The following is a 25,683-nucleotide window of genomic DNA, read 5'->3' as shown; positions in this document are numbered from 1 at the left end:
AAGAGCCTTTAAAATAATATAGCTCACAATATATACTATTATTTAAAGTTCAACAAAATGAAATTGAAAGTGAAGACTGTCATCATTGTCTGGTCTTAAATAACAATCCAATTCATTGAATGACTCGAGACAAACTGTCTAATCCCGATTTCAACGCCATCACGACTAGGCCGGCGATACTTGTCATCAACAGTATCATCAAATATAATGAGGCCATACTTCTTCTCATACTCGGGTATGGGGCTCAATAGCGTTACAAGGAGCTTACCACTAAACAGTGGTAGTGAAGGCGATGAGCCATGGTAGACATTAGCACAAACAGAAACATGTGATCCTCTTGCATTCATGACGCCATTACAATATACTGTCACCTGCAACAAATGACGATGGCCTGGAATTGAAAGGGCACGAGATTTGTGGAGATTATTATGAGCACGTTTATGATGCCACCTGCTAACAACAAGAGTAGCTGTAATGACACTGTGATCAGGGATTTTAAAAGGGATTGCATAACCAAACGACGTAATTATACATTTCATCTTTGAAGGATCTAGAGTAGTCTTAAGTGCTGCCTCTCCTGCAGAAGATAATGAAACATTCGGCTTTGCCTCTGGTAGACATTTCTTTGTGACTGGCTCACCATCGCTCTCTTCCTCTGAATCTTCTGATTCTGATCGTAAATGTTTCTTTGGTAATGAACATGACTCTGATTTTGCCATTGATGATTCAAGCTCTAGTTTTGTCATGCGTTCCTGGAGCTCAGTCACCTGGTGCCTTAACTCTCCAACCTCTTTAGCACTGTGTGACATAACTGACATTGCAAAGGCAATGTGTTCTCTCCAATTCTCCTCCAAATGCTTAGGAAGTTGCCTTTCTTTGTCAAACCACTTACAGCCTATACCCACAAACTCACATTGAACTTTACGTTGAGGACAATTTGTAGATACATGAGTATCTAGTACAATCCTCTTGACACTAGCACCACAATCATTAGGACACCTAACTGGGTACTGTGAACATACTTCATGATGAACTCTAGTGACTTCATCAAATGTTGAAGAGTATTTCTTACAGAAATGGCAAACTATAGGCCGTTTGGTACAGGAGTAGTTTTCATGACTAGTCAGAGCGATGCGGGAGTGTGATGACCCACATTTATGTTTACAGTTATAAGATTCGTATTGGCAGTTTCCTTTCGTAAGAGATAAGTGAGTCTCAAGTTGTTTTACTTCTCCGGTCCACTTACAGCCTTTCTCTTTATTTGAACAATGAATCTTAAGTGAGGTGATGGCCCTTTGATGACTTTTATTAATTAATGTCTCGTATTTGATTGCCTTACACATGGGGCATGCCTTCTCCTTAAGATTCCCAACACAGCCTCCACAAACGTGATTGCCACAGCAACTGAAAAGATTGGGGGACTCTAGTAGGAGCTCTAGACATATTGGGCACTTTAGTTGTAAGTAATCAGGAGGAGAAGAAATAAAATCGAGCAAATCTGGGTCCATGCTCATCCACGAACCCTATCACGTGAGTTTTCTCATTTCCCGGGACATCACGCGGCAAAATCCAAGGTTTTGGTTTAAATTTTAAAAACTGAAACTATAAATAAAATATAAAATATAAATTTTTAAATAATTTATTATAATAAATCTGCCTGGATTCAGGATTCATAAAGCTAAGTCATAGATCTTAAAGAATAAGCTGTCATTCATTGGTCTCAAATAACAATCAACTTCATCAAAGGAGAGAAACTTCTCTATGACCAACTCAACGGTATCATGAGATGGCTTACGATGGACATCGTCAACACTATCATCAAATATAATGAGACCATACTTCTTCTCATAACTGGGTATCGGACTCTCCAATATTATTAGAAGTTTACCACTGAATAGTCCATCAAAACCAACAGGAGATCTCCAAACAATATTAGCAGCTACTGAGACATGTGAGCCAGCACCACTCTTGATCCCATTACAGTGTACTGTCACTTGCAAAGTAAAACGAGGAAGATCATGATCAAGAAGAGATATGGTAGGAATACTAAAGGGAGGAGTTCGATGAAGATTGTTATTTTGACGTTTGTGATGCCACCGGTCAACAATGAGGCTTTCTTTGCAATGTTGTGAGGGATGAGGAATGTCAATAGCTAACTCTGTTCCTTTTGAAGTGATTGCAAATCCAACAGTAAGAGAAGGAGGAAGTGGAAGAGAAGGTTCAGGAGGAGGAGTATTTGAATCTTTTCTTATAGCCACTAGATTTGAATACTTTCTACCGCCTCCTCCTCCTCCTTCTCCAAGATCTGGAGATGAATCCACTATTGACCTGAGTGTACCAAAATCATACAAATCCAATGGCTTTCTATCTTCAGTTGCTGCAGGTGGCGGTGGTGTTGATTTCATTGCACCTCGTCCTGCTGGTGTCTCAAGTTCCTTGACACGTCTGTGAAGTTCTTCCACCTTATTATTCAAAGTATTCACATTTCCTTTTAATTCTTTGATCTCGCTGGTACTGTGTGACATAGCAAGAGCAATATGCTCCCTCCATTTTTCCTCCAAATGTGCCTTGAGCTTTCCAATGCTATCCAACCACTTACAGCCTATGCCTGAAAACTCACATTGAACTTTACGTTGAGGACAATGCGTAGATACATGAGTATCTAGTACAATCCTCTTGACACTAGCACCACAATCATTAGGACACCTAACTGAATACTGAGAACATACTCCATAGTGAATAGTGGTAACCTCTTCATACGTTGAAGAGTATTTCTTACAAAACTGGCTGATTTGGTGGTCGACAAGACACGAGCGGAAGAATTTCTGGCCACATTTGTACTTGCAGTCGTAAGCTTGATGCTGGCAATCTCCATTATCAAGTGATAAGTGATCTAGCAGCTGCTTCACCTCTCCTGTCCAATTACACCCTTTTCCTTTATTTGAGCAATACACTTTGAGAGAGTTGACGGCTCTTTGATGTCCTTTGTCAATTACTTTCTCGTATGTAGTTGATTTGCATAATGGGCATGGTTTTATCAGGCTTGGTCGTAGTAAAAGAAATGCAGTAGCTCGTTCAGTAGTTTTGGCATTCGAAAGGCTTTGGATACAAGTCCCACAAATGTGATTCCCGCAGCAGCTGACGAGATAAGAAGAGTCTAGTAACATTTCTAAGCATATTGGACACTTCAGTTGTAAATATTCAGGAGGTGGGGAGGCAAAGTCTAATTCATATGAATCCAATGAATCCACCATGTTTTATTTGTTAATTGTTATTGTTCTGAGTGTTCTTGGTGTAACGGTGTTTTAAAAAATCTCACCCCCTGGGGGCCGGGGACTTGGCAACTTAGCGTCGACGCGAAAAGGCTACATAATAGAGCTCAAGTCGGTAGCTATCGACAAAGATACTTTACTGACAGGCAGTCAGCAGCAGAAACTACTCTAAATGTCTACAAAAGAGGACAGCTTAGATGAGCTTGAATACATATACCCGGTTCCTAAAGGCTTGGTTACCAATTGTCCGGTTTGTTTCGTCTCTCTGTACCAAGACCCATTTGTGAATGGTGAATGCGGGCATCATCTGTGCGGATCTTGCAGCAAACGACTGAAGCTTTGTCCTGAATGTCGTGTCTGCCTTAAAACACAACCAGATAAAAGTCTCCAAAGAGTTCTCAAGTCCCTTTCCGTCTATTGTAATAAGAAGAATGAGGGTTGCGAGTGGGAGGGCGAATTAGGTGATCTTCAGCACCACCAAGAAAACTGTGTGCATGCTGTTATCCGTTGTGCCACTTGTGATCTTGAAGGTCCAAGACACCAGATTTCAATTCATCAAAATGAAAAGTGCATGTTTAGAATAGTTTCATGTGAATATTGTTACCACCAGTGTAGCTGGAGTGATCTGAATTCACATTATGATCTCTGTTCTGAATTCATTATTGAGTGCTCTGGATGCTCTGCAAGTATAACAAGAGGATATGAAGAGATGCACAATAATGAAGTCTGCCCATTAGCATATGTAAAATGTGTTGCATCTCAATATGGGTGCCAGTGGGAAGGACATCGAAGAACAATGGACGATCACGTAAAGGACAATTTGGTGGTACATTTCAACCTCTGCCTTCAGCAATGTTCTAGAAATGAAAGTGCTCTTGCTTCCTGTAAAGATGTAATTAAGCAATTGGAATCTGAAGTTAAAAAAAAGAATCAAGAGATTACTTCGTTATGCCAGAAATTGGAATCTGAAGTTAAAAAAAGGAATCAAGAAATCACTTTGTTGTGCCAGAAAGTGTCTACACTAGAGCAAAATAATCAATGCTTATTAGACCAAATTCCATTAATGGAAAGCAAAATGAAGAGAAAAATGGCAGTATGGCAGGATGCAGCAGAAAATGATCTGAGGAAAGAATTAAAAGACTATATTGATGAACGCTTGGAATCAGGGGCAGAAACTGATGATGAGGACGAAATGACAGTATGGCAGAATGCAGCAGAAAATGAAGAATTAACCGACTACATTGATGAATGCTCAGAATCAGGAGAAGAAACTGATGATGAGGATGATGAGGATGATGAGGATGATGAGGATGATTATGATAGTGATAGTGATATTGTTAAACAAAAGCCAACCTTTTCGTACGAACTTAATCATTTCATCAAGTTTAAAAACAAAAACAAAGATGTTTTTAGTCCTTCATTCTATGCCAATGGCTACAATATGCGGTTACGAGTACATCCAAATGGCTATGGTAAGGGTGAGGGTAGCCATGTCTCTGTTTATGTGTGTCTGCTTAAAGGAAATTATGATCATACAGTCTCATGGCCTTTTAGGGGAAAAGTTATTATTGAATTATTGCACAATTCCAGTGGGCAACCTCATAGAAGAATTGTGAAATATGGGCATAATACTCCAGTAGATTTCTCAACTGTGGCAAAAAAATCAACAAAAGGAAATGGCTTTCCTAAATTTATAGCTAGCTCAAGTTTGGTTAACTACCTTAGTAATAGCACTTTACGGTTTGAGGTTTTTGTTATTTGTCAATAGATCTTGTTGCTTTTTTATTAGTTTTTTTTCATTTTTGCCTATTATACCAATACCATTAAACAATAGCAGTATTACTATAATTATAGTCTTAGTTTTATTATTCAAAAATGTTGTTTTTTTTAATTAAATAAATACAAAATAACAAGGAGAAAGTGGTCAAGGTTGGGGGCTAGTATTAATTTGATTAGATTAAAACAATAATAATAATAATAATTGTTTTATACAAAAAAATACAGTCTCGCATTCTTTGAAAAAAAATATCATCAAAATTAAACCATCAAAGAGTGAACAAGTCATTAGGTGCCGTCCCAGAGCCAGCAGGATACTGGGACTGAGGCACTACCCCACCTTGCCGCACCATCTGCTGGGGACCTGGAACATGTTGCATCCCCATTGACTGAGGCATCTGATTGGACGACATGTTGTACATGTTTTGTGTGGGCGGAGGGTACTGCCCTCCCCCTGGTTGGTAGGATTGCTGTTGTTGTTGTTGGAATTGTTGTTGTTGTTGTTGATATTGTTGTTGTTGTTGCTGTTGTTGTTGTTGAAATTGAAAATGTTTCAGGTCGAGTTTATTAAGAAATGCCTTTAGAAAGGAATAAAAAGTAAACAAGGGATCCCCATGTGTATAATTGTGCCTTTATTACATGTACATGTCTTGATATCTTACCTGTTTCTGCTCTGGGTTAGCATTCTCATACGCAATTCTAAACTTTTCGTTATTTTGCAAAGCGTTTAGCATCTGCTGCTGGTTGCTCGTTGGGGCTCCTCCCCCTGCCCCGCCCACCATACTATTAGAGGATATGGGCGGAGCTGTCATAGAATTCATGGACTGATGACTGATGCCCCCTGAAGCTGAAGGAGGTTGGACACTAGAGGTTCCTCCTTGAGACGAGTTGAAACCCATTGAAGCAGTCATTGGAGCTGTTGAGGCAGGTAACTGGTGCATAGTTGAAGTTGGTGGGGCTTGATTAAAAGACTAAAAAGGATTAATAAAATTAATTATTAATGCTTCAGCTTTAAGATAGCATAAATAATATATTGGTGGAGACCCATGGGCTTACAGCTCAAAAAATTATGATACAGCCATACTTCCCTGGTACATGTACATTCTTACCTGCTGTCCTCCAAACATTTGCTGCTGTGACGTAGTTTGTTGAGGATACCCTCCTCCTCCTGGTCCCATGCCTCCTCCCGTATGCTGCAAACCACCACCTCCTCCTCCTCCTCCTCCTTGTTGTTGCTGCTGGGGCATATAAGCTCCACCCCCAGCTCCACCCCCTGCACCACCCATCTGCATACCAGGGTTACCTCCAGCCTATAAAATAGAAAAAATAATTAAAAAATGATGTTAATGTCTTAGTAGAACTTGAACTATGTCCTCTTTTCTCTCTCCCTCCCTCTCTCTTAACATTACTAGTCATAATGACTACATCTCATACCATCTGCTGCTGTTGCTGTATTTTCATTGCTTGCTTGAGTGCCATCACAAAGGTATCCTAATAGAAATATCATGAATAATAGTAAAGCTGTACAACTACACGCTAACATACAAGTATTTCATAGGAAATTCAAGGAAAATTGCTTGCATACCTGATCTAATGGTATTAGGCCAGTAAACTGACGTGTTTTTTCATTCCAAATGATGAAGAAAGCTTTGATGGGGCACTGCGGATTGGCATTGGTGATAGGGATCTTAACAATAGCAATCTATGGGAAGAAGGAGGAATGCAAATAATAGTCTTATTATCAAGCAGCTATATACCTTTTTATTCTGAGCATCATTAGACTGAAGTGCCCTCAAGTAATAAACATTTTGAGCTGGTTCCATGAACTGAAACTGGACCACTCTCAGAGCCGCTTGATTAATCCGATAAATTGAATTAATAGCATTCTAAAAAAATTTTTTTTTGAGCCTCACAGCAGCATAGAACTATTGCAGAATGCATGCATATTACATAGATTTGTAATACATATGTATTGTATGTGCATAACATGATAGTATTAAGGTCACACACTTACAAATACTGTCTTTAAATGTACGGACATGAGTATCTTCTGAGGCCATAGCTCAGGTTTACTAGAGGAGTAAGCAGGAGAGATGAGAGTCATAACATAACATTAACTAACAGTTCAGCTTTGTTTTCCATTGGTTTATTAGCAAGCATGTGACATTGGATTTGTCTTGGCTGCATCCTTTGCTGTCTCTAAAAACAAAAAACAAATCAGTCAAGCCAATAATTCCTAAGAGAGATACACTAACCGGTTCAGCCACTTCAATGTATCCGGTCCAAATTTTAACAAACTAAAAGAAAAAAAGAATAGAGACTCTTTGATATGCACACCCTCTCACCTGTGGTATAGCAGGTTGTCCTGGTTGAGCACCAATATTAGTCTGCCCTCCTCCCATTGCTTGCTGCTGTGATCCCATTTGCTGCATTCCTCCAACTGAGCCAGCCCCGATTGCACCTTGATTGGGACCCATTTGACCCTGACCAGGACCCATCTGACCTTGAACAGGACCCATCTGACCTTGACCAGGACCTATCTGACCTTGATTAGAACCTATTCCCCCTTGATGATTAGGAGCCATTGGTACTTGATTGGAAGCCATTGAGCTTTGATTAGGAGCCACTGGACCTACCATTGCCCCTTGACCGGAGTTCATTGTTCCCCCGCCATTTAAAGACTGCATGGGACCTTGTCCTCCAGATGGCATCATTCCCTGACCTCCTCCTCCTCCTATTGGTCCTCCAAACCCACCTGCTGTTGAAGAAGGAAAACTGGTAAACCCTCCAGTGTTAATGGGATTGGACGAGGGGAGCCCCCCAGAAGGCAGGGACGTAGTAACACCTCCAAATGGACGAGGGATCCCAGGCGTTCCCTGACTGGGTAATCCTTTAGCTGCTTGTCTGGCCGCCTCTATTACAATCTGCTGTGCTGTGAGGGCAGCTGCTGTTGGTATGGAGGACGATGAGGTGGTCACATTACTATCAGAAGCTCCACCTCCTACTCCACCCACTGGTGGTACGTCACTGTTGAAACTAATGGGGACAGAAGAGGAGGAGGATGAGGAGAGGAGAGTCGTTAGAGATGAAGCTGTCGTCGATGAGGAGGACTGAGTATACAAAGTGGACGGGGTAGTTCCAGTCGCCGAAGGAACAGATGACATAGTGAACGGCTTATTCTCAACACCAGGAGATGAAATAATCTGAATAGGATTAGTTGAGCTACCAATGGGAGCAGTGGCATCAGTAAAGCCTGTGGTACCACTAGAAACCGTAGAGACTGACTTATAGGAAGGATTGCTAGCATTGACTGAGAGAAAAGACGAGGAAGAAGAAATGGAGGGTCGCTGAGGAGAGACAGAGGTGAGGGGGACAGCACCGGTCTGAGGACTAGAACTAAGAGATGAAGGAATACCCAAAGGAGGTTTATCAAGATCAGGATGAGAACTTATGGTGGCCGGAACACTAGCCGGGTTGCTAGGGGAGACACCATTGGGACTCAAGGACTTAAGACCAGGATAAGACGAGGATTGAACATCGTACAAGGAACTGACAGACGAGGTCTTCCTTATGGCAGGAGGGAGGGCTGTGGTAGGTGGGGCATCAAGATTAGAAATGGGCGGGACAGATAACGGATTCACTACTGAGTCAGGAGGTATGGAGGGAGGAGGAAGAGAAGGGATAGAGGGAGGCTGAGATATGGAAGGAGGTCCGGATATTTCTCCCTTTATTTCTTCTAAACCAGAAGCCATTAGGCTTGGATCCTGAGAGACAGAGGAAGAGGAGGAGGGAGGGAGAGGGTCTGGCTCTATCTTTACTTTACGAGCCTTTAAAGCTACAGGAGAACGGGAAAATTATGAATTAAAGTCAATTTAATTAGGAATAATTATGGAATACTTATCATCACTTAAGCCTTTTAAGTGGTTTATAATCTATATATGCGTGTACTGTGTACATTATTACAAAATTCACTATCATCATTACAAAATTAATGTTAATCTTCAAAGACACATAAAGAGATGAGATTGAGAGTAAGGATAATTGGCTGAGGGGAAGAATGATGTGCACACATCAAAAAGGAACTGGTTTTACTCACATATCATAAAAGACACATGCAAACAGCATACAGTGTAATGTATTAACTTAAACTTACTCTGCGACCGGAAGTGCTATATAATACAACGGGAAATAAAACACTACTAATTTTGTGTTTCATTATTGTACTATACGGCATTTCTGGCCACAATGCAAGTTTATGAACCCAGCTCAATAATACAGAGAGAGAGAGAGATAGGGGGGGAGAGAGGAAGAGAGAGAGAGGGGGGGCGGAATAGGTAACTTACAAGGAACATCTAAGCCTCTCAGTAAAACCATACAGCCTGGGTGAAGAGCATGATCAGCATGTGTGAGTATGCTATTATCATATGGAGGTGATAATGCTCCCTGTGACAAAGATTGACAAACTGTAAGAGTAGGTTGCTCTACCTTCACAAAAAGGTCTGCATAAGGAATGAGCCATCTTGGGGTGATGACAGAAAGACTAACATTATTCTAAAATTGGAAATGAAAAGAAATAAGTCTTAGCTAAAAATATATGCATCTCTCTCCTATCTCAGCTTATATTTATTGTGCCTACGTGTGTACCTTAGCCATTTCCTCTGCCAGCTGCATGTATGACATGTTGCCATAGGTAACAGATTCCATTACAGGCATCGAAGATGGTGGAAGATTACTGATGAATATACAATACTTCTCAATTTCATTGCTGTCAGAACTAAGAGGCAGAGACAAAAGATTTGGAAGATTTTTAATTAAAAATATCATTTACTTTCCAATGACAATACTCTTTGTCAGTTCCATGAACTAAAAGTATCAAAAAACATAAAAAAATTAAGTCTAAAGCCGTACCTCTAAAGCAGCAGCAAGTCCTTCAGAAGCTCTACAGCAATGCTCAATCATATTTCCCTCAAAGCTACGAAAGAGAAACAAGTTATAATGTGAGAGACTCCAGTGACCACATGTAAATGAGGACTACCACAATATAGTATCAGAAAACCACTGTGTGGCCCTCTGTGGTTTAATTGTAACAACTTTAGCAGTCAACCATGTACTTTTAGATGAATAATAATATTTGAAATGATGACAAGTACATGTGTGTACATGTACACATAAAAAACCAAAACTCTGCAATTTCTTATTTTTCATACAACCAGCCTGAACCAGGGCTGATGACATGCTATTGAGTTTGAACTATTGGTCAGGGTTTAGTTTTGTCATTTCAAGGGAGTGCTCTAGTGACAATAGGACTGACAAAGAGAGCTAATCCCTACCACCAGAGGAGGTTTAGAGGTGGTGGCACTGACCAACTGTTTGTTTAACTAATGTTACTCGAGGGGACAAGATGTAAATGTACATATAACAACATTTTATAGTCTCTTGTATAAAGTATCCTCTCTCTCTCCCCCCTCTCTCTCTCTCCCTCTTTGAGAAATAGTTTCGACATAAAACATACCAAATATTGTGAAGGTTTTGAAGGAGGTCGCTCGGACTAGAGGTAAGCGGAAAGTAGTTACAGGAAGGAACTGAGAACAGGGCCAGGGGCTTGATTGTAATGACACCATAGTAATTGACACACTGATGGGGCAAGGGTAATTAATATGAATGGAGAGAGAGAGAATCAAGCAAATACCATACCTGAGCTCCAGCATTGCTCTCTGCAACAGGGCCACCGTTAAAGAACCTGAATAAAATGGATACGATTACACCATGTTTACAACATAACTATTTAGTAGAACATACTCGATACACGGGACGATATAGTCCGTGAGAAGGTGTTTGAATATGCCACTCAGAGCTGTAGAGGCATCAACTACAAATATTATCTGTCTTCTCTTGGAAGACTCGCTAAGTACTCCCATTCTCCCCCTCACCTTCTCAAGCTTCTTCAACGTTCATTGAGAGGGAGTGACCAGAAAATTTATTGGAATGAAGTGGGATACTGCGCATGCGTCAGCCCACGTGCGCACACGAGGTCGTACTATTTCGCAATCTCTCTGTACCATGTACCATTTCGCAATAATGTTATTCATCATAATTATTTCGCAATCATGTATTTCGCAATAAGGTCTACGTAATAATGACACAATAGCTTGCATTTTGCATGCTATTTAATGCAGCCTCAAGCTGTTTTATCATAACTATTTATTTCATATTATGCAAAAAGATTCCAAAGAAGAAACTACAGCTAAAATTCAAAAGGCCAGTGATCAAGTAAAAATCAGTGAAGAGCAGAGCAAAGCTAGCCACAAAGAAGTTACTGATTTTTCATTTGATTGGTCTCCGTCTGCATCACCTGTTCTCAAGAAAAAGCAAGAGCAAGCCGTTGAAAAAGAAACTACTGCTAAAAATGGAGAAGGACAGAATATCTTCAATGATTTTGAAGAAATGGGCTTGTCAGATGCTCTCTTGCGAGGGGTGTTTGCTTACGGTTATGAAAAGCCATCTGTTATCCAACAAAGAGCAATCGTTCCATGTGTACAGGGAAAAGATGTAGTCGCTCAGGCTCAGTCTGGGACAGGAAAGACTGCAACCTTTAGCATTGCAATGCTACAGCAGCTTGATATCAAGTCCCATCATTGTCAGGTAAAGAGCTATATAATCATGTATTGAATGGACAATATGTACTCTATCTATATGTATGCTCAATTATGTATGTATGTAGGCTTTGATTTTGTCTCCCACAAGAGAATTGGCACGTCAGACACACACTGTTGTTCTCTCTCTTGGTGACTATCTTGGTGTGAATGCCTACCTTGTTGTTGGAGGAGAGCGAGTTGTTGATATGAAGAAACGACTGCAGTCTGGAGTGCATGTTGTAGTTGGTGAGCCATGCCCATTTATGAATCTATTTTGCTTTTATTATCATTGTGAAAGAAAATTCAGTAATTTAATTTTAATCATGCAGGTACTCCAGGACGTGTTAAGCACATGATTGCTGAAGGAGCTCTGGATACACGTCACATCAAAATACTTGTTCTTGATGAAGTTGATGTTATGCTCTCAAGAGGATTTGAAGAGCAGGTCCGAGATATATTTTTTGATCTTCCCAACAAGGCAGACCTACAGGCAATTGCAGTGACAGCAACACTCCCACCAGAAGTCTTGAAAGTACAGCAGAAAATAATATAATATTTTATGATAATAATCAACATAGATGACTGAGAAATTTATGAGAAACCCCGTTCACATATTGGTTGAGAATGAAGAAGTGCCTCTTGAAGCTATTAAGCAGTTTTATGTTGACGTTGAACTGGAAGAGCACAAACTTGACACCATTTGTGACATTTATGAAGTAAGCAACTTTATTTATTATTGAAATATTATAGCTTATGCTGTATCTGGTTTATTTTGTCACCTCAAATTTTCATAGTTTAAATTTTTCATTGCAATTAATTTTTTTAGATTTGCAAGTTTTTTTTGATATTCATTTGATGTTAATAAAATTTAGTAGAGTTAATTTTAGTTAATTTGAGCCTGCGCAAAAATTAATTCATTTGATGTAATAAAATTTAGTAGAATTAATTTTAGTTAATTTGAGCCTGCGCAAAAATTAATTCCGCACAACTATTACGGTATATTCTTTACTTATGTTTCCATGTATAGGCATTATCAGTTGAACAATCAATGATATTTTGTAACACGAGACGCAAAGTTGAAATGGTTGCATATCACATGACATCTCAGGACTTCACAGTATCATGTATCCATGGGGATCAGACTCCTGAAGAGAGGAAGACGGTCATGAAGGTACATTAATTTTTTTCACCTTGCACTCAATGCATGCTTTTATTATTCACAGGAGTTTAGGAATGGCGCATCAAGAGTTTTGATAGCTACTGATGTTCTTCAGAGAGGTATTGATGTTCAGCATGTCTCAATGGTCTGTAATTTTGATCTCCCAAACGATAAAGATAGCTACATACACAGGTAAGATACAGGAAGCCATTTCATTGTGAATCTCAATAAATGTTATAATAGGATCGGTCGCTGCGGGAGGTTTGGACGTAAAGGTATAGCCATCAGTCTCATTACAAGGAGAGACTACCAAACCATCAAGACTCTTGAGACTTATTACAGTACACAAATTGATGAGATGCCTCAAGATTTTGCCCAGCACCTCATCTAAGCTACAATTTAACTGTGACTTGCTTGACTTTGCTGCTTTAAAATATTTTGCCGTGCTTTTATTTTTATTTTTTTTTTTGCTGCTCACAATTGTTTGTGCTTATTTTTTCTGCTACGTTAACTAACTATTGGTTTAGTTGATTAATAAAAAATTATTAAAATTAATTAACTAGATATACGCCCACGCATCGGAACCCACATGCACTCACGTGCTTCCGCCATTTTGAATAAAATAGGCCGGTCCACGTTGGATCGTTGGGCGAGTATTCTCCTTTAGGTGGGCTCTAGAATCCCTCTATACTCCTCGCCATGGCCTCTACACGTTACCTCCCAGGTGCCACATCGGTAGAAATACCGCTCAGAGACACAGACGAGGTGTGTAAATCATTGTTAATGATTATAATAAATATGTTTCCATTTAATGCCCACCACCTTAATCAGGTAATAGAGTTAGATATTGACCAGCTACCGGAGGGAGATGAGGTCATCACAATACTTCGTGATGAACGGGCTCCGTTGCACACTTGGGTTACACTTGCTGTAAGCCGATTGGTGATTTGGTATTGACCACACCCACTTATTTGGTATCTTTTTTCTCTTTTTTTAGCTGCATTATTATAAACAAGACAAGTGGAGTGAGTTTGAGAAACTTCTCCAAACGTCAAGAACAGGTTGGGGATAAAATCAAATTAATTCTGTGTTACAAGATTTTTAATTTTACATGTACATCTTCCATTAATTATTATTATTATTTCATTTATTAATCACTTATTGATTTATTCATTTATCTTATTCCATTATTGTTATACACAACGTATTTAGATGCTAATATTTCATATGATGACCATGAGAAGGATCAAATGATGGCTCTTGATTCATTAGCTGCCCATTATGTGCAGAAGGCAAAGAAAGAGAGAGACAAAGAAACAAAGAAGGAATACTTCTCTAAAGTAAGTTTAAAAAAAAAAAAAAGAATGTCCTGAGATTGCTTTGCACAAGATACTAATATTAGTACATGTACAATATTACAAGTGTTTTTTGTATAAAATGCTAATTAGAAGGCAGCATAAGTACATCAATGTGCATCAGAAAATGTAATAAAAATTTAGCGTGATTTCGGAGCCAATTTTTGAAAAAAACCATGGGCTATAGCCTTGGGTATTTTTTAAAATTTTAGCATTTTCTTAAAATGGCCGTAACTTAAAAAATTGAAGTCGGAATTTGCTCAAACTTTCTACATAGCATAAGGACATCAATGTGTATCAGAAAATGTAATAAAAATTTGGGGTGATTTTGGAGCCATTTTTTGAAAAAAACCATGGGCTATAGCCTTGGGTATTTTTCAGAATTTTAATAATTTCTTAAAATGGCCATAACTTGAAAAATTGAAGTCGGAATTGACTCAAACTTTCTACATAGCATAAGAACATCAATGTATATCAGAAAATGTAATAAAAATTTGAGGTGATTTCAGAGCCATTTTTTTGGAAAAAACCATGTAACATAAATACATGTGTATTATGTATCAGAAGGTCTTTGAACCCTATCTGCTGTATGCGTGAGTAATGACTATTGGCTACTTGTTTAGTTACTATATCCAATTCAATTATGAATAACTTAATTAATTTATCTATCCATCAAAATCCCCTTTCCTTACATGCTCAGGTATTATGACTATTAGTACATTAATGTAGTCTGTTAAAGAAGACACTTCATGGTCTTGTTATTATCATGTAGACATAACTGCTTCATAATTGTTTTGTATTTAAGTTCCAGTTCTCATCCTTTGATGTTTGACTTTTGTCTATGTATTACTTATGAACTACTAATAGTAGTTTGCCCCCATCATAAGCACCTTGTGTATTTCATTACCTGCATCATACATGTACATCTCTCTCTCTCTCTCTCTCTCTCTATAGGCTACTCTTTTGTACAGTACAGCTGATAAGATCATGATGTATGATTCGCGCCATCTTCTCGGTCGAGCCTACCTCTGTCTTCTTGAAGGGGACAAGATGAGTCAATCTGAAGCTCAGTTCAACTTTGTATTGCAGCAAGTAACAGCACTAATGTCATTTTCACTTGGGCCTAAATGTATCTCTCTCTCTCTGTCTCTCCCTCTCTCTCTCTCTCCCCCCCTCTCTCTCTCCCCCTCCCACTCCCTCTCTCTCTCTCTCTCTCCCCCTCTCTCTCTCTCCTCGTCCCTCTCCCTCTCTCTCTCTCTCCCCGTCCCTCTCCCTCTCTCTCTCTCTCCCCGTCCCTCTCTCTCTCCCTCTCCCTCTCTCTCCTAGTCTCCTGATAATCTTCCTGCTCTATTGGGAAAAGCCTGTGTCTCCTTCAACAGGAAGGATTACAAAGGAGCTTTGGTCTGCTACAAGAAAGCCCTGAGGAGCAATCCCAACTGTTCTGGTACTGTTAGACTAGGAATGGGACACTGTTTCATGAAACTAGGCAATATTGATAAAGCCCAGGTACACTGTCTCCTCTCTCCCTCCTTCTCTCTCTCTCTCTCTCTCTCTCTCTCTCTCTTTCTCTCTCTCTCTCTCTCTGTTTCATTGTTCATTCTCTTCCAGGTTAGCTTTCACTCGTGCACTGGACCTGGAGCCACAGTGTGTCGGAGCACTTGTTGGTCTAGCAATACTTGAACTAAATAACCAACAAGTGAGTATTCCTTGATGTGGGTGTGGTTAGCCACGCCCACCAAACCACCCCTGCTATTATTAAATACGATTTTATGTCTTTTTAAATCTCACAGCATGATTCAATCAAGAGAGGTGTCGAGTTGTTGTCTAAAGCTTACACTATTGATTCGGTTAATCCAATGGTGCTTAATCACCTTGCTAATCATTTCTTCTTTAAAAAGGTTTAATTAATTATTTATTTCGTATTTTATTCTTAATTAGTGCGTGTATTATTCTAAATTTTCCAATTTTATTGATTTCTTTTTATATTCCCCTAGTATTTGATATCACACACACACACACACACGCACTCTCCATTTTAATCTTAGCAGACATAATGTTAGCAACATTTTAAATGATACTAATTCAGACCCATTATATTGTTAACGGAAACACAACTCAATCCTTATGAGAGAGAGAGAGAGTGGTTACACCACATACTCACGCCTTGTTAAAACTATATACCTCAACAATACAGTATAGTCTCTTGTAGTAGGATATTACTACATTATAAAAGATATATATATATATATGTATAATTACCTGAGGTTGGTTTTATTGCCTGGAGGTACAAGTAATCTGATTGTTTAGTAATTGCTTTTGTATGCCTTAGGACACATTCCTTGTGTTCCTGTTGTATTTGGCTTGTTTGTGAAGTGTTTGTGTGTGTTTGGGAAGTGTATAAAGCATGCGATATGCCTTTCTGAGTTTGGCTGATACGTGACTCCTGCTAGCTTGCTAGAGCTGTGAATGTGTGACAGAGTGTGTGGAAATGAATGATGGGCAGACATTATGGACATAAATAGCTTTCATCTCAGTAGTTGTGTAATAATAGTAAAGCTAATTATCATCTAGATAATGATTTCTTAATTTTCTAATGGGACTATTATGGTCATTGATTAATATTCTATTTATATTTTAATAGGATTGTAATGATTTTTATACAACTACTATCATTGATAAATATTTTTTTTTAATAGGATTATGTTAAAGTTCAACATTTAGCTCTACATGCGTTTCACGGGACTGAGGTTGAGACGATGAGATCGGAGAGCTGCTACCAGCTAGCAAGAGCCTTCCACGTCCAAGGAGACTACGACCAAGCTTTCCAGTATTACTACCAGGCGACCCAGTTTGCTGCTCCTGGCTTTGTCCTGCCTCATTTCGGTCTCGGGCAGATGTACCTCGCTAGACAAGACAGTGAAAATGTGAGAGACGCCTCGTTAGCGCCTCAGGCCTCATTAATTTATCGCTGTCCTAGCTTTTATAAATACTCATTAATTGCCAGTCGTTATTGCATCATCGTTTGTCTTGCATGTGATTATCTCTTTCTGTAATGGGCTCTTGAGTATTGCACGTCATAAGTTAATGTACAGTGTGTTTTAAGTACTACAATATCACTCTCTCTATCCCCAGGCTGCTCAGTGTTTTGAGAAGGTCCTAGCATCTCAGCCCGGTAATTACGAGACTCTAAAGATCCTCGGTTCCCTTTACGCTAACTCCCCCTCCTCTGAGAAGAGAGCCACTGCAGTGACTCACCTCAAGAAAGTGACTGAGGAATTTCCTGATGATGTTGAAGCTTGGATTGAACTAGGGGGCATACTAGAAGCTACTGATACCGAGGTACAAATTATTTATATTTTTGATTCATTACCCTATAAAATTTTATATTTATGCATGTGCAAGAATTATATGCTATATACAAATGATTAGCGTTAGTATTGTGATATTAACATTTTTCTGATCTTTCGCCTCTTTTCTTCGTCTTTCTCATGTACATGTACATGTATAGGGTTCTCTGAAAGCTTACGAGAAGGCGTCACAATTACTCACTGAGACAGTTGGGACCGACATACCACCAGAGATACTGAACAACATTGGCTGCCTCCACTTTAAACTAGGACAATACAATGAGGCACAAGTACATATTTATAATTGGGAGATTATTGTACTTTCTCTTTTTTCATATCTTTTCTCTCTCTCCCTCTCTCTTTCTCTCTCTCCCTCTCTCTCTCTCTCTCTCCCTCTCTCTCCCTCTCTCTCCCTCTCTCTCCCTCTCTCTCCCTCCTTCCCTCTCTCCCTCTCTTAGTCTCATTACGACCAGTCCCTTGATAGATGCACCCAGGAGTGCATGCAAGATGAAGAGTATTACAATTCACTGATGGTCACTGTCAGGTATAACATGGCTAGACTCCATGAGGCTCTCTGTGAGTTTGAAAAGGCGGAGACACTATACAAGGAGATACTGAAAGAGCATCCGCGATACATTGACTGCTACCTGAGGCTTGGCTGCATTGCAAGAGACAGACAGCAGATTTATGAAGCATCAGACTGGTTCAAGGAAGCACTACAGAAGAATCAGGTACTTTTAATATAATCCTTATTTGTGTAGCCACTTGTATTATAAGGAATTAAGCCATAACTTAGAACTTACAGTATGTATATCATTTATCAAAATAACAATGTATTATTATTATTGTTGTTGTTGTCGTTGGTTATTTTTTAGGATCATGCAGATGCTTGGGTACTGATGGGTAACCTTCACCTTGCTAAGCAAGAGTGGGGCCCGGGACAGAAGAAATTTGAGCGTATACTCCAGAACCCCAAGACAAAAGGTGACACATATTCTCTCCTCTCGCTTGGGAATGTCTGGCTAGCATCAATTCATCAACCACACAGAGACAAGACTAAGGTTTATATAACTTTAAATTCTCACCTCTTAATTGCCTCCCCCTCTCTCTCCCCCCCTCTCTTTCTCCTTCCCCCTCTCTCTCCCTCCCTCCCTCTCTCTCTCTCCCTCCCTCTCTCTCTCTCTCTCTTTCTCTCTCTCTCTTTCTCTCTCTCCCCCCCTCTCTCTCTCTCCCAGGATAAGAGACATTTAGACAGAGCTCTCAGTTATTATAAAGATGTCCTACATAAAGACTCTCATAATCTTTATGCTGCTAATGGAATAGGTACAAATGCATATACCACACCACATTATCACCACCCTGTAACACTAGTACAGTGCAATGCTGCTATTAATTACTTGCCAGACACTAATATATCTGTATTAAGTTCCAGGTGTCCATCATTAGTTAGGGGCCCAAATGATTTATGAGACTGTACTTTTAGTTAGACTTGTGAATCAATGGTATTATTATTATGCGTAGTCTCAATAGCCTGATACTGTGTTTAGACTTACTCCCAGTTAAACGAGACAATCGACATAGTTTATTAGGTGAACAATTAGCTCATCAAAAGCACAGAGGGGGTGTCTTATAAAGGTATCCATATCAATTTGTGCGTAGTCGTTAAAAGCTTATTAGGCGCGTCAAAGAGACATGTGGTAAGTAGTTAATAATTGGACAGGATTGATCTCTCCTCGTGTTTGCACACTACAGAAGTAGCCTTAACTTATTTTATGAGCTAATACACATGTGTACATGTACATGTATATACAACAGTATGGGGGTCTGTGTGTAGCCTGTATTAGGAATGGGAATGGGAATGGGAATACTTGTATAATAAGAATATTTATTTCTTGCTGGGAATGAGTGGATACAAAGCAGGACTGTCTCTTACTAAGAATGGGTGCAGTTGTACATGTGTAATGTGATCTAGTATGGTCTGTCATGATAGGCTAATATGATATTCTCATTACAATATCCTATAGATAGCTGCTGCTGCTACCATCCCATAAAATAACCTAATCGATATAATAACACCTGCCCACTCTTGGACGTCACCATGCATGTACTGTACGTGTGTGTGGGCAAGCGATCAAGTATTTGTGTGTGTACATTATGAAGAGCGTGTTCTATCCTTATCTCAACTAGTATAGCCTTTTATAGTAAATATTGGCCACCCAATTATAGCCCATTCATTAACTATTGATTATACATGTACGTATAGATATTCCCCATAATTGATACTCTTGTTACATGTATTCCTAGCAGTGTTTTATCTGGTGTTTTAGGTGCTGTTCTGGGTCATAAAGGCTTCTATCGAGAGGCTAGAGATGTTTTTGCTCAAGTCCGTGAGGCGACTGCAGAGTTACCCGACGTATGGCTTAACCTGGCCCACGTTTATATTGAGCAGAAGCAGTACATCTCAGCAATACAGATGGTCTGTTTGTTAACCCTCTGTTGTATGTAATGTATAGTGTTGATGGCTTTTATCATTCATTAGCCAGTGTGTACATGTACATGTACCAGGGTTTCCCACAAAGCATGCTTCAGTAGCTGACAACCACTACAATGCAGTACGTACGTGGCATTTGGAGCAACTTTGAAAATTCATAAAAAATCTAAATTTGATCAGAATCAGCTCAAAGTTTATAAACAGCATAAGAACATGTATATGTATCAGAAAAAATTATAAAAATGGAGAACTATCTACTTGTGATTTTGTCAAAATACCCTGTACTATAGTATAAGGCCTTTGGCCCAATTTTTGAGCAAATTGACAATCCACTGACGAGCTACTCTGTCACCTATGCTGCTGGAATCTATTTCTCCTCCAGTTGCTTAATCAGCAGAGTTAGATTAATCTCTGTTATAGTACGTTGTGCTCCGGACCCCTTGACATAGGGACCTGAGCACATACTGTGCAGAAATAATCATCATACACTCTCCAAACTATTACTTGATTGTAAAATCGATATTTTATTTTTATTGTTTTAATAGTACGAGAACTGTCTTGGAAAGTTTTATAATTTTCACAACACCGAGGTCCTCCTTTATCTAGCTAGAGCTTATTTCAAAGCTGGTCGGATCCTTGACTGCAAGACGACACTCATTAAGGTCCGACTATGTGTGGGCGTGGTGTATCTTTATTTTCCTCTCCTTTAGGCTCGTCACATAGCTCCACACGACTCTCTTCTCTTATTTAATTTAGCTTTGGTCCAGAGGTGGTCTGCTAGCTCAACTCTTAAAAACCTTCAGAGTACCCTAGCAGACGTCCTGTCTGCTGTCAGAGAACTTGAGATGGCTCAGAGGTGAGTGATGGGTGTGGCTATTAATGGGTGTGGTTAATTATATATTGCAATTTGGTTTTATTGTAGGAATTTTGTGTTTTTAAGTCGAGAGGGTGACAGGCTCAAGTTTGACCTTCAGTTTGCAAGTCATGAGGCAAAGTAAGAGACTGTTCTTGTTTTATTTTTGATTTTTTGTGTTGAAAGTGAAATATCAGTCATTACCTTGTCTTCACTTTTTGTGTAACCTTTCATTATCTCCACTAAAAATGCATTCTTGCTATTGTTTTGGTTTTATTTTTAATCTCTGATTCAACTATCCTCTCTCTCTCTCTCCCCTCTCTCTCTCCCTCCCTCCTCCTCTCTCTCTCTCTCTCAGGCGTTGTGCTGATTTATTAAGTCAGGCGCAGCATCATGTAGCGAGGGCTCGCAAGTCGGAGGACGAGGAGAGAGAACTGAGAGAGAAACAAGAGAAAGAAATGGAGACGTTGCGCCAGAAACAGATTGAACAAGAGGCAAGGGATCAATCACTTGAATAATAATACTAAATTGTTTTATGCATAAAAAGATAGCATGGGCTTATAATGTATTTTTGGAAATTCGTTCCTTTATATACATTGGCCATAACTTAAAAGTTTATCAGCTACATGTACATGTACATGTACATAGCAATAGCATGAAAGACAAGTATAATGTGTAATGTCTGCAGTATATTTGTATCAGTAATTGGTTTACAGTATTGTTTGTCTCATGATTTTAGGAAAAGCTTGCCAAGGAGAGAGAGAGACAGCTCCAACTGCAGGAACAGGCAAGGCAAGAGTTCATTCAAAAGACTCAGAACCTTCTTCATTTCACAAGAGAAGCCTCCCCACCTCCAAAACCATCAAGAAAGAAAGTTAGAGCTCAATAAACTAGTGATATGCAATGATCATAGCCTACTTACTGTGTTCATGTATTTATTATTGATTATATTATCAGTGTTATATTTGTTCATTTGTTATTGGCATGTAGAGAGGAACTGCTGATGTGCAAAGTGATGATCCTGAGAATGAAGCAAGTGCTAGTGGCCCACAAAGGAAGAGGAGAAGAAGAAAGTATGTCACATGCTACAAACTGGCCCCCTTCTAATAAATACCCATCTCTCTCCCCTAAGGAAACATTCTGAGTCAAGCAGAAGGAAAGAAGAGAGAGGAGAGAAGAGAAGACAAAGGTATAGGACTTGGCATGATATGGTTTAGTGTCTTTTATTGAAATATTGCCTCTCTCTCTTTCTCAGGAAGAGGGAAAGTGGTGAGAAGAGACGAAAGAAACAAAAAAGGTTAATGGTCTAATTGTTGACATCATTCATTTGTACCTCACCACTCATCACCATTCCTATACTTGTACGCCTACTACGCTGAGGTGGTAGTACACTAACTGCACTATATCAAAAAAAACAGGATATGACTAATAGAGCGTTGCAGCTGGCAAATGCCATTTTAAAATTCTTGTGTAATAGAGGGCACGCTGTATCGGAATTATCCTCAATCATCTTGTTATGCTGATTATTTATATGCAGACAATCTGACATCACATGCTGTTTTGATAATTTAGTATAGGATATCCTTACATGATATGGCCTGTGTCATCCATTCTTTATGTGCATGAATGTAAACACACATGTAGCTAATGCTTTGTTACATGTCTGCTGGCATTCAATAACAGTAAATCCGTTTGGAATATGAGGCTAAATGTATTTGGAGGGCATGACTCTGAAATTGCTACTACTGTTACAAATTGTATTTTAATTGGCTGACGAGCATTTTTACCTGTTCCTAAGGCGTCTCACAGCCTCACTGTTTCATTAGAGAGCTAATTTGAGAAAGTCGGTCCCTAATTTGCAGTAGTAGGTTTAATTGTATTAGCAGTTTGTTGTTGTGTACACTTGGGGTTTGGCTGGCTCATGTCTGCTGTATTATTTCTCCTCCGTGTCTTGGATCATTGACGTGTCCCTGTAACCCGATTATTAGTATAGTATTCCATGATAATAGTGCTATGGAATGTAGACAGGCCTTCTTGTGTAGGTGTACATGTTCTTAGTTTATGCATAATTAATGTTGTGCATTTAGGTAGGAATGTGTTCCTTTGATTTTTCTTCCCCCTCTCTCTCTCTCTCTCTCTCTCTCTCTCCCTCTCTCTCTCATAGTAATGAAGAAGATACTGGAGATACTGCTGCTTCAGGAGGAAAGGGAAGGAAAAAGAAACGTTTTATATCTCAAGCCTTTGTCTCTTCATCTGAGGATGAATCTGGAGGTATAACCACTTCAACTAATCAAAGTAGACACATAATGTTATATGTGTACATTTGTAATAGGGGAAGAGAAGAAGACAGAGGAGACAGCTGTGGAGGAGAGAGAGGGTGAGAGTCATGAAGGAGAGGAGGAAGTTGGTGAGAGGTCACTTCAATCAGAAGATTCATCAGAGGAAAGTACCTCTGGAAGTGAAAGTGAAAGGTTGGAGATAAAAGGATTTTTAAGCTATTGTTTTATTATAATTTAATTATCTCTCTCTCTCCCCTCTCTCTCTCTCCCCTCTCTCTCTCCCCTCTCTCTCTCTCTCCCTCTCTGTAGTGGAAGTGGATCCAATGATGAAGTAAGACAGGAAGAAGAGGGGAAGGAGGAGGATGAGGAGGAGGCAAAAGGTGAGGAACCTAAAGAGGGCTCGAGTCCAGAGCCTCAAGAAGACACGACTGCTGAACAAGAGGTCGAGGAGAAGGTTACACAGCATAATGTATCTAATCGTCGAAGGATAGAGAGTGACGATGATGAAAGTGACTAACATGATTTATACGCTTTGATTTGAACACACACACACACACACACCAATTGATCCATTATGCTTTTTTACCTAATCACTTTTATTCCCAACTCCCTTTGATGTCCCTGCCATATATTCTTCCCTGCCATATATTCTTCCCTATAGCTCCATCTCTCGTTCCTAGTGTGTGTGTGTGTACTGTATAACTCCCACTCTCCTCTTTGAACTAAGAGATGATAAAGATTTTTGCTCCATTATAACACACACTTATGTCACTCTACAAATCTGTCCCCTGGATTGCTGCTGTTAGTAGGAATTTCACTGTATATATACTCAAAGAACACACACATTCAGTCTCATGTATCAATTATGCATTGCAGCAGACCTGCTGTTGTTATGCTGTAAACCAGCCTATATTTACATATATAGTGCTTTCCTAATTTGTGTTCTTTGCTATGTATATGCAAGAATGTAGCATGCGCATAATTATAGTATTTGATGGGTTACTCTTTACTTGTTGCTGGGCGTAAATTCCAAGTTTATGTATACTGTGTACGAATACATGCATTTAGGGTTTGTATGTGTCTCTGTGTAATTAGTTAATCCTGACTTGATGGAGCTGCGCAGTAAAAACAAGAGTGGACAGATGTCTGGTATGCAAAGAGTATATGGGATATTATAAAGGCACTCTTCATTAGCCTGTGATGATAATTTGTTTAATTATTATTATTATTAGTAGTAATATGTACTTGTCCCTGTATAAATGTATACAGTTTTTGTTTATGAGTCAATGCTGCTTTAGTTTACTAGCTTGGATGATTCAATAGTCCAGTTCATTTTGATCCTATTGGGTATAAAGGAAGTTGTGCATTGATTTGCTTTGTATGGGGAGCACTGATTGAATTGTGCTCATATAATTAGAGCTTTAAAGGCAAAGCATCATGGTTTATATCATCCAAAATATGTATAATCTTGCAAAAACAATGCAGGGAGAGTCAGGTTCAGCTATATAGATTCAATTATGCATACATGGTTTCTTATGATAGTAATTAGCAATTGTGTTTGTGTAGATTCAAGTACACAGGAGAATGCTTGCAGTTTTAAAGTGCATGCATAGAATTAGTTATAATGTATGGTGCGAAATCTACTTCAGATATAGCCTTATCCAACATTAAAGTATGTTCTCTTGTGGCATTGAACAATACATGATATCATTATGAGAGTTATGTCAACAGTTGAGGTCATCAGCCAGGAAAAAGAAGAGCAATAACTGTACTATTATGATGCATTATAGTATCTGCATTTGTGTGTGGAGAGTAAAGCCGATCAGCGATAGTAGATTAGTATTAGTAATAACTTAATAAGTCACATATTGTGATACTATTGGCTATACACTGTAGTATTTTGTTGCAGCATAGCTACGGGTACATGAATTCATAGTGTATCATCTGACTGTACAGCTGTACTATAAGGAGCTATAGTAGCTGCACTATAAGTTAATTATACTGATGCACTTGTCTCTATTTGTCTATAGGCAGTTAGGCACATCCTTTGGTAATGTCCTGTTATATGCTTTCATGCAAGCTGGATTCGTTCACTGATGCATGCAACCATTTCATAATTCTAATGATATCATATGTTGTAGGGCCCACTCTCTCATGTCTTGATGTTGTCTCATGCATGTCACTCTTTGTGTGTTCTGTTTATAGTGCTGTATGCATTGAAGAGTATCTATATGCATATCCCATAGTCATTACATCATGTACCGGTTCCATGTTATGATTATTGCACAATATCATGATAATATTGATGACATCTGATGCACTGACTTCCAGTAAATAGTGCCACAGTGCAAATCCTGCATCCTGGGCATAAAAGAATTCATTAGTGATTGTGCATGGCCTTCAGTAAAAGTCTGGCGTGCTGTATGTATTCTTTATATGTGAATCCATTCAATACAACACTAGGCACTTATCGCCATAATTGGCATTGAATTTCATGGCGTACAATACCATACCAG

General features: G+C 39.2%; 5 protein-coding genes across 5 annotated transcripts; 3 read left to right on the top strand and 2 right to left on the bottom strand.

Moving 5' to 3' along the window:
• Positions 1 to 95: 95 nt before the first annotated feature.
• Positions 96 to 1,508, bottom strand: LOC105312321 (TNF receptor-associated factor 2-like). Its single transcript, XM_011404868.1, has one exon. It carries the CDS (start codon positions 1,506 to 1,508, stop codon positions 96 to 98), a length of 1,413 nt encoding a protein of 470 aa, XP_011403170.1.
• Positions 1,509 to 3,444: 1,936 nt separating this feature from the next.
• LOC109581190 (TNF receptor-associated factor 5-like) lies at positions 3,445 to 5,040 on the top strand. The gene has a single exon (XM_019995062.1). It carries the CDS (start codon positions 3,445 to 3,447, stop codon positions 5,038 to 5,040), a length of 1,596 nt encoding a protein of 531 aa, XP_019850621.1.
• Positions 5,041 to 5,227: 187 nt separating this feature from the next.
• On the bottom strand, positions 5,228 to 11,004 carry LOC109581187 (mediator of RNA polymerase II transcription subunit 25-like). The gene is made up of 18 exons (XM_019995052.1): positions 10,848 to 11,004; positions 10,743 to 10,788; positions 10,561 to 10,682; positions 9,957 to 10,020; positions 9,877 to 9,911; positions 9,693 to 9,822; positions 9,534 to 9,599; positions 9,392 to 9,491; positions 7,394 to 8,883; positions 7,304 to 7,345; positions 7,171 to 7,247; positions 7,063 to 7,120; positions 6,806 to 6,934; positions 6,634 to 6,750; positions 6,483 to 6,539; positions 6,158 to 6,358; positions 5,711 to 6,019; positions 5,228 to 5,626 (listed from the first exon to the last, which is right to left on the bottom strand). Exons 1-18 carry the CDS (start codon positions 10,964 to 10,966, stop codon positions 5,318 to 5,320), a joined length of 3,471 nt encoding a protein of 1,156 aa, XP_019850611.1. The 5' UTR covers positions 10,967 to 11,004; the 3' UTR covers positions 5,228 to 5,317.
• A 243-nt stretch (positions 11,005 to 11,247) lies between these two features.
• Positions 11,248 to 13,397, top strand: LOC100638934 (eukaryotic initiation factor 4A-like). The gene is made up of 7 exons (XM_019995055.1): positions 11,248 to 11,690; positions 11,770 to 11,929; positions 12,013 to 12,215; positions 12,262 to 12,399; positions 12,711 to 12,854; positions 12,907 to 13,034; positions 13,086 to 13,397. The coding sequence occupies exons 1-7, from the start codon at positions 11,262 to 11,264 to the stop codon at positions 13,231 to 13,233; spliced, it is 1,350 nt and encodes a 449-aa protein (XP_019850614.1). The 5' UTR covers positions 11,248 to 11,261; the 3' UTR covers positions 13,234 to 13,397.
• On the top strand, positions 13,397 to 23,773 carry LOC100638807 (RNA polymerase-associated protein CTR9 homolog). Its single transcript, XM_011404838.2, has 26 exons — positions 13,397 to 13,607; positions 13,674 to 13,772; positions 13,840 to 13,903; positions 14,055 to 14,182; positions 15,152 to 15,289; positions 15,524 to 15,698; positions 15,802 to 15,893; positions 15,988 to 16,095; positions 16,894 to 17,121; positions 17,330 to 17,536; positions 17,706 to 17,834; positions 18,003 to 18,275; positions 18,420 to 18,605; positions 18,780 to 18,867; positions 19,872 to 20,020; positions 20,581 to 20,697; positions 20,746 to 20,891; positions 20,958 to 21,029; positions 21,247 to 21,382; positions 21,628 to 21,762; positions 21,879 to 21,961; positions 22,021 to 22,077; positions 22,144 to 22,185; positions 23,053 to 23,159; positions 23,221 to 23,359; positions 23,477 to 23,773. Exons 1-26 carry the CDS (start codon positions 13,542 to 13,544, stop codon positions 23,682 to 23,684), a joined length of 3,372 nt encoding a protein of 1,123 aa, XP_011403140.1. The 5' UTR covers positions 13,397 to 13,541; the 3' UTR covers positions 23,685 to 23,773.
• Positions 23,774 to 25,683: the final 1,910 nt, after the last annotated feature.

The sequence above is a fragment of the Amphimedon queenslandica genome, unplaced genomic scaffold, assembly GCF_000090795.2.
Source record: "Amphimedon queenslandica unplaced genomic scaffold, v1.1 AMPQUscaffold_13456, whole genome shotgun sequence".
In the NCBI taxonomy this organism is placed as follows: Eukaryota; Metazoa; Porifera; class Demospongiae; order Haplosclerida; family Niphatidae; genus Amphimedon; species Amphimedon queenslandica.
The sequence above is the reverse complement of the archived record's forward strand: the minus strand, read 5'-3'. Positions and strand labels throughout refer to the sequence as shown.